At 41.6% G+C, this 9,300-nt stretch overlaps 1 protein-coding gene across 2 annotated transcripts in view; it reads right to left on the minus strand.

Moving 5' to 3' along the window:
* Positions 1-5,163: 5,163 nt before the first annotated feature.
* Positions 5,164-9,300, minus strand: part of LOC143019598 (uncharacterized) — a 44,810-nt gene continuing 40,673 nt past the window's right edge. For both annotated transcript variants that reach the window (XM_076175383.1, XM_076175384.1), the window contains exon 5: positions 5,164-6,462. In XM_076175383.1, coding sequence (XP_076031498.1) covers positions 5,581-6,462 — 882 coding nt within the window. In that variant the 3' untranslated portion in view covers positions 5,164-5,580. The remainder of the gene's footprint in view (positions 6,463-9,300) is intronic.

The following is a 9,300-nucleotide window of genomic DNA, read 5'->3' on the forward strand; positions in this document are numbered from 1 at the left end:
ATGGTTACTAAGTTTATTCCATTCGTCGACAACCCTCTTAGTAAACCAATTCTTGCCTATTTCCTTTTTAAATCTAACTTTGTCCAGTTTATAACCATTACTGTGAGTCCTGTCCTGTTGTTTTAATATGATGACCTTATTTGCATCATCCTTGTTAAAGCCTTTGATCCACTTGAACACCTCTATTAGATCACCATGCACTGCGTCTTTCCAGAGAGTGTAAGTTCGGCGGTCTACAGGCCCGTGGCAAAACTACAACATGAGAGGAATTGGCAGGAGACAGAGGTGGTGTGGAAGGATAGCAAGAAGGCCAACAGACTATTCCTGAAAGTGTGAGCAAACGACGAAGACAGTTTTAACAGATGTAGTAACCTGAATTCTGTCTACGAAGGGGCGAGGAAGAGACACTTCTAGAAATGGAATATGAAGCACTTGTTAGATTTTCTTTGAAAATGGAGGAGTTTAGCGCGATGTGGAGTGCGTTCAGGCGAACTGTAACGGAGGGAGAGTTCATTTAGTGTACTTGAGATACAAGTGGTGCTGATGCACTGTTCCTCCTTTTATTCGCTTCTTTTGGACTCCAGCGTTCCTCAAGTCTGTTTGCATTCTAAACCCAGTGTTGAGTATGATCGACGTCTAGATATATCAACTTTGCATCACTCCCTCACACACACACACATACACACACACACACACACACACACACACACACACACACACACACACACACACACACACACACACACACACACACACACACACACAAACCAGTCCAACGCCTTTCGACTACATGCACACACTAAACCTGAAGAGAGAACACTGAAGTGGGGGTTATTTGCATTGTATTGTGGCAAGCACCAATAAACTAACCTGTGACACTGAAAATAATAAAATCGTTACTTGTTCTCTTCCAGATGTGGCAACTTTGTTGTTTGTTTACCAAGAATATGAAGATCCGCCCTGCTGAGATACAAGGTAAGTCGAACTTGTTTTAGATAGGTTAAATGGGTTTTCATTCTTTTCTCATGGTATGGCTCTTCAATATTGAAAAAGGTTTTTCTCTTTTGTGAACATATTCTATGGCGGTGTAATGGAAACAACTTCCACACAATGGGTGACGGAAAATGAGTACATAAATCTTGAGAACAAATCTGTACCTGACCAACAATCTGTCACCAAAAATGTTTCATAGTTTCAACTGATTTAAAAACGTTTCGAACTAATGTCATAGTAACTTGCCATACGCTCTTCCAGATGTACAATTTCACTCAAATGATCGTGCTCGATAAATTCCCATGGACGGGTTTGCTAGTAAATAAGAGAATAAATAAAGATGTTTAAAATCGATTATACTTGATTGTTATTTTGGTAATTTTAAAGTTCCCATGGTCACCAAAATGCCTTTGTCATTTTTGTTTTATATGTACAGTAGAATGTTTGAGTAATTATCTAATTTATCAAAGTTTATTGAAATTCAATGCAGGACATTTGTAAGCGATTGGTCTCTGGTTAGAAAAGCAAACATCATTAGCTATTTATATATTCTACATATAATTGTATACTCGTATACAGTATATAGACCTTTGGCATTGAATTTTTGAGCTGGGCGCGTTCCTCTGTGCGATCCGCTTTAATTCGGCCGCGGTTAGTGCTCCCAAACTATTAAAAGAACTGGCCAAATTACCCGCGCGTTGCTGCGAGTTCGTGAATAATTCCTAACCTAACCATACCCCACCTAACTTTAACCCTTAACTCTAATCAAAATATTTTTTTTAAAATGAAATATAGCTTTAAACACTCCCCCTCCCAGGTGTGCACCCCCAATACCCGAAGGTTGGGAAATCCTAGTTTGAAAATACATGCATACACAAACACAAATATCATATGTACACATTCTTTTGCATGTGTGTGTGTGTGTGTGGATTGACAATAAATGTCTACAGTTAAAAGGTGAAGAAATATATCTTGTTTATTTATCTTCAGAATATGGTTATAGGGGTTTATGTGCAAAAACCTAGGAATTTGCGACTTGCGACTTGCAAGGTAAGACCATCCGCTTGCGCGGGATCGGTTTTTGTGGGAGGGGAAGAATGTCTAAGAAAATGAAAAAATAGTAGTGTATAAAAGAGGGCTATTGCCAACGAGCGATTAAGCGAGCGATCAGGGGCTGTTGGTGGTCGTAGCTCTGGAGAAATGGACAGGGAATTCGGACGGCGGCGCCGACGCCGGGATTACAATCACCAAAAGTTGAGAAAATGGTAGGAGGCGTAGTAGTAGAGAAAGGTGGAAAAACGGAAAAATCTTTAGTGGGAGGTAAACTGAAATGAGAAGATGTAGTATAAGAGAAAGTTAGAAAGGAAGCGAATTTTAGTAAAAGAAAAAGTAAGTGTAGATGTTTGTGCGTGGGTCGTGGCTATGTTCGTGAGAGGTGTGTGTATGTATCTTACGGGAAGTGAGTAGAGTTCACTTCCCGCGTGTAGAGCGCGTTCCTGTTTAGCCCCAGGTAAGGCCTGAGCTGTTCCTGCTTTTCCCCAGGTTGGGTTTGAGATTCTGTAGAGTTGATCCAGTGGTGGTGCGAGGGGGGGAGGCAGGCGGGCGTGTGTTGTATTATCTTTCTCCTTCCAATCACAACTCTGAAAGCAGAGAATTACGTGATTGGGAATTGTGTGTAAATGTCAGAAGTGTAAACCCGCTCGCCAGCGTCAGCGAAGAGGCCAGCGTGTGGGTGCGGGCCGGTCGAACAGAGAGGCTCCCCAATTCCTCTCTGTCGACCAGCCGGCGATTAGATAAGGGTTCTGATTAAGAGTTGGGTTGGGCCTCTGCTAGGCCAGCGAGCAAGTGTGCGTGTGCCTCTTTTCTTCCAAGCACTACTTTGAAAACAGAGAATTACGTGACTTGGGAAATGTGTGTATTTGTCTTGGTGTAAACCCGCCTGCCGACGTCAACGGAGCGCTGTATTGATTTTGTGAATAATCAATTTTCGCCCGTACTAAAATTAAATGAAAATAACCAGTGTTATAGAATCGTTTTACATTTACGTGCCTTTTTCTTACAAAAGCTATCATGGTTTGTAGCAACATTAATTTCACAAATATAAATATTTATGAACACATACAATAGTTTGTTTAATCACATTAATTCTTATGTCACAAAAATAATACACGACTTAAGGGGAGACTACAGTAGTGGCGTGTTCCCTCACCATAAACCACCTAACTTTAACCCTTAACCCTAACCATTTTATTTTTTTTTTGGGGGGGGGAGGAATGAAATATAGTTATCCAAGTACCTGGATTGTTAGGGTATCAGAATATATATGGTTATGGGGGTCTATCTTGAAAATCCTAGGAGTTCGTGAACAAACAAACAGACAGACAGAGGCTACTACTTTATTATAGTAGATATAGGTGCCGGTATAGTAGGTGGCCTACCTTTTGGATGTGGCCAACCGGACATTTATTTCTGTATGAACCTCCTGTCTCTTAAGCTTTAATAGTTTAGGAGCGCTAACCGTGGCCAAACTAAAGCGGAACGCACCGAGGAACGCACCTAAGAATGCACAGAGGAACGCGTCCAGCTCTGTTGAATTTATTTAAATAGCGCGCCAGTAATGGTAGTTCAACTAATCTAGCTTTTGAGGAAACATAGTTACCAGAGATATTTGTATTTTGTTTACATTCACTAATGCTAGTTATTTGCTGAAGAAGAAAGAATTTAAGTTCTGTGAGAAGTCCAAGAACATGACTGATTAAATGACTTGATAATTCTGACAGCAGTATGGCAAGGTAAAGGCGACTTTAAGGTATAATTTTTTTTTTCTTCGATAACCTGAAATTATTAAACATTTTTGATAATTGATTGACCTAAGAATTTACTTTGTGTGCAGGTTTGGTATCCAGAATGTGCATTGTGTAATTTTTCAAGGATATTCGTTACATTTTTTCTCTGGTCTTTTTTTTTCTTCAAAAAATTTTCTTTCATTTGTATATAGATTCGCACATGTTAGATTTGTCGGGAGCACTTTCTGGAGAAGAGATAGAAACCTAGTTATCAGCAGCTGATTGTTTGTTCTTTACAGAATATCTGTCGCATGTATTATACAGAGAGCTGTGATGATAAGTTTGCTCAAATATTATGTTACTAGATTTAATGCTTGATTTGCCCTCCCAATAAAGAAAGGCTATTGATAGGATTGCCCATCAATACCTGCATTTCGAAAAATATGCTCAGTTGCTAAGAAAAAAAAAAGATTATGAAGAAACCACGTTTTGGTTGTCATACACTTTTAGTGAAGGTGATTTTTTGCTATACAAAAAAGTAACTACATTCGGGAAAACAATGGGATGGATTTGTTGCAATTTCAGATTGAGATACTTTTAATACAAAGGTGGCGCCATAACCTGTCGCCTAGCGAGTCATATTAGATTTTCGATTCCAAAAGCCAAAACTATTCTTGAACAGAAAGTTACTTTTGGACTTTATATAGAGTACTTTACCTCTAGGGACCCCATTCATGGTACGATCTGGTCTTGAAGGCGTCAGAGAGAGTCAGATCCGATCAGATTGAATCGTGGATGTTGGTTTGGACAAACCAAAACCCGTACATACATGATCCAATCTGGTCGGATCCGACAAAATCTGTCCGGCGACCTCAAGACCAGATCGGACCCTTCTCTTAGGTGAGAGGTTGATCAATATAGCATCAACTCTTCTGCTACGGTGACGTCCTCTCAACTGTTTGATTGTTAATATGAATAACATCTGAAGAGTACGTCAGCATCACGAAGGGATCCAGAAAACGGACCTGAAAAAGTTTGTTCGGTTTTCTGAAAGGGTCAGGGCTCTGTCATGTTTGAGAGGGGAGATTAAAACAACTCGTTGAATTTTGCATCGTTGTTGTTGACGTCGTTCCGTAGAATGAAGACCGAGCAGTCATGTCTCCCTGAGGAATGCCATGGCTGGAAGGGGGTTTCCCGCAAATCCCGTATAAAGTGTATATTGTGTTTTGGCGTGAGGATTGTGTACAATGAAGGCTTCTATAATGAGTTGCATAGTACGAGGTGAGGTGTTACATCCTGGACAGTTATCCGTGATGTGCTCTTCCAGCTTTTGGTAACTTCCTGACTTCATTTATGGAGTTAAAAGAGGGAGAGAAAAAACAAGGATCTTCATCACTTTACTTCAGAATATTTACAGTTAGACTCTGTGCTTATATTGTTCAACAACATCATAACATGCAAAGCGAAGAAAAATAAACTCGGTCAACCTGTTTAAGTGAAAATAATATTCCGGTTGTGACTTTGGAAAACATTATGTATATATTATCACAATTCAAGATAAAGACGTGAATCTACATTGTTTTTTGTTTGTTTAAGCTCATAGGAACTGTCTATGGCCTGATCAAATCGTGTTATGCCTACTTCTACTGTTTTTGACCGTAGATGTGATACAGGTCATCACAGGATGCGTAAGAAAGCCGAAGTCACGGAATTCTTTTTCTTTTTCTTGGAGTAAGGACGATGGTGCATGAAGCAGGTTGGCAAGTAAGTGTGGTACCTGTTGCAAGGACGGGAAAGGCGACTAGAGGAACATGGCTGGACTCACCTGCTCATGTCCAGAAGTGATATGTGGAAGAACGACTCTGGGAGCATCAATCTTTGCCTCAATGTTGGAGGGTATTGCATCCCCTATGTCAGGTCTACTTGAGGCAGTCGATGACGACCTTGAATTGTGGTCGAGATCATTGGATGTTGTCCGCGTTCCATCGGAGACGTCTTGGTTGGTTTCAGATACCCGAATGTCGGCTCTAGCGGACTTTGGAACAGATTCAGTGGACGTGGAATGAATTGCAGAAGAATTGGCTGCTAATGTTGCGTCCTGAGGAGAGTCTATATTGTTTTCCTTTGCATTTGTGTTCGTTTCACTTGATAAGGTATCCTTTTTAATTTTCAAGTTTCTGACATCTTTGATGCTATGTAACGTCTCTTCCTCTGGTGCCGGTGAGACCTTGACTGAAATAGATTTCTGTATTACACTTTCGTCTTTATGGAAGTGATCTGTAGTTTCCCTTCCACTGCTGTCGTAGTTACCGGCAGAGGCAGATCTCTTCTTTACGACCTGAGTAAAACCTGAATCTTGGATGATGTTGCTATCGGCTACCTTAACCTGAGACTGTTGGTCTTGGCAGACCCCCTTTTCATCTTGTAGCGGTTTTACTGGGAGGTGTTGCCCATAAACGTCACTCATCGGACTTGCGTCGCTGGAAGACGTCTGGTCTTTGAACGGGTCACTCAGTCCTTCGTGGAGGTAGCGCCGAGGGCTCGCTGTACCTTTGAGACTTTGACTATTCTGTTTGTTGTAACTGATCCAGGAGACGAGGTAGGACGGCGGTGGTGGACAGATCACGTTCTCTCCCGCCGTCAAGTTCACCAGGTCCTCAGCTGTCATTCCCACTAACCCTACCTGCCGGACAAAAAAAAAGTTAGACATTTGCTGATATGAAATTTATATTGTTCCATGTCATCTTCGAAGTTCTGCTATTCCGTCTATGACCTTTTTCTGGAAGAGATTTCCCACCATCTACAGAGTGTATTATTCTGGAAAGTTGTCTAGCATATCGTATATTTCATTTGTCTCATCCCCAAAAATTTTGAAGCACAGTTCACTCACCAGGTTCTTCCTTGTTTTGGCATTAAGTGGCTAGTGTGGCTTATTTTGGCATTAAGTGGTTTATTTTGGCATTAAGTGGCTAGAATGACTCAGTGTCGTTTTATCAATTTCATGAAGTTAGTATATAGATGTGAACTAGTTTTACAGTATCTTTGACATGTTTTAGACTCTATTCCACATAAAATACCCGATACTACACCTAGCGTCCACAGCTCGCTACCGTACAACAGTACAGTACCGAGTCCACTATACATATAATATGGGGCCGTCGATAATCCAGTGGTTAAGTGTGCGTGTGAAGGTTACATATATTACATAAGTAGCCCATGGCCTCTTAGACCCCTATGTGACTATTTTGTTTTGACACGGTCACGTTTCCAGTAGGACAGATTACCATAAATTCTTGTAAGTTTCACTCGGATCTATCTATAAGTATGCAACGCGATCTGATTTAGTTTACTTTTTCCCAAATGGTTGGAGTTCAAGAGGAGATCCAGTCGTGGCACCAATCGGACGTGTGTGGCGGAGCTCCGTGCTAGGGCCCAATTCTGTTATATGAGACGGAGAGGCGTACACGTGGCTACGATCTGGCCAAACCAAGACTCATAATTGTTTCTGGTGCGGTTCTATTGTGTTCATCATCATCATCACTTGAGGGCATACGCCAGGGGGCACGTTGCTTCACTCACATACCGGTGTCCGTCCCCACGGTGTCTCCGAGCAAGCTCTCCCATGCAGACACCCATACCATCCCATTCCAAACAACTCTCGACAGGCTCGATCAACCTGCCCCAACCGTGAATTTTGTGGACGTCGTCCCTTTCTTCGTCTCCTCCACCTAAGAGTAGCATATATATCGGTGAAACTTGCCACATGCCCATATAGCTGGATTTTTCGTTCGTGAATTATGCTGGTAAACGGCCTAGATTGAGTTTCGCAGTACAAACTCTGGTTTGATACGAAGTCATTCCAGTGATACCCCATTGTGTTGAGTAACCCCCCCCCTCAAAAAAAAAAAAAAATACAAAGAATGGTAACAGAGAAAGGAAAAAAAGAAGTCCTTAATCGCAAAGACGCCAACCATGATCCCACGAGTCCACTCCGTCCTGTAGTTGAACTCTGCTGCACACTTTTTCTGATACTTTCTAATCTAACTATCTATTCTATATATCGCCAAGAGTCTCTGCTGAAGGTAGCTGGTGAACCCCAAGGGTATTGCATGCGGGGAATTCTTGGAGGAATTGCCAAACCGAATTAACAATGATGGTACTTCTATAATGATGGACAGCCAGTGTTCTCAGTACCATGAACAGGACTAAGGATAGAAATCATGATTGGGAAGCCCTCTTCGTCAAACAGATGGACATATTAATCATAGAGGGTTTTGTTGGTGTTGCCGAGGCATGGGGTGAAGTTTTGCCCGTATCCGCGTAGAATGTGTTTCTTTGCAACGTCCCATATGAGAGTTTGGAAGTTTTCAATAGCCCTGTGGTGTTGGTTCAGTGTTTCCCATTCTGGAATCCAGTTCGTCTGGAAAACTGGCTCAGTTTGTCTTTCGGAAGTTGAACCTAATCTGCGGTTTGGTCTTCTGAGGTCGTACTACTGGGACCACGTTCATGGCTATGGGTTAATGTGAAACTTTGGTATTGGATCAGCTATTGTCTTTTGAAATTTGGCATTGTGGCGAGATGAGACAAAAGCTAGATTGGGGTTATGCCCTCTTCTCCAACGTATGCTTTGGAATGATGGTGGTTCCTTGGGGCTATGCAAGGTGATAAAATCGTTAGATAATGCCTACGACACCTACATCCAATCGCAATTTTTTTTATACTAAGCTCCTTCAATCGAGTATGGATAGAAGCCACATTACCAGCTACCTAGAGAGAAGCTATTATTCTTCCTTTCCCCAAACCTGGAAAGGACAAAACATTCCCAAATAACTGACGTCCATTTGCCCTCACAAATTGCCATCGCCTTATACGAGTATTATCACTCTAAACAGGCTTTCGAACAGATCGCAGCACTAAAGATATCCTGGTGCAAACAGAAATCAGATTCACTGCCAAACAGCATGTTTATGTCGTATTCTTCGACAAAGCATAGAAACGTTGGATAAAAAAAATCTCCTGGGGTTCCATGAACTTTTGCCCAAATTGTATACCTTAATTCATATCCCATCGAACATTTCGATTATGTATAGAAACACCGCAATCCTCTCCACATACTCAACGAGGAGTCCCTCGTGTCTTCATCTTCTTCCTCTTCACCATAGCAATCGACGACATAACTAAATAAATTTCTCCCAAAACTGTCACCAGCCTATACGTCGATGATCTAGCCATGTTCTACACTGGAACTCACCCTGTCCACATTGATTGCTTTAAAGACAGTATGCCGCACAAACCAATGGGCTGAAGATCACGGATTCCATTTTTCCATTTCAAAATTGGTTGTCATACATTCTTGTAGACGACGCTGTTGCAAGGGTACTCCAACATAACTAATGCTATCCTCCCAGTGGTCGAACTAATTGAATTCCTTTGCCCAGTCCCCAACAATCTCTTTATCTTCCTGATCTTAATCATGTGAAAATGTCCCGCCGATTCTATCCAGGTATGACAACGGCGATAA

This window comes from Oratosquilla oratoria, chromosome 37, assembly GCF_046742065.1.
Source record: "Oratosquilla oratoria isolate Oo_2021 chromosome 37, ASM4674206v1, whole genome shotgun sequence".
Classification (NCBI taxonomy): Eukaryota; Metazoa; Arthropoda; class Malacostraca; order Stomatopoda; family Squillidae; genus Oratosquilla; species Oratosquilla oratoria.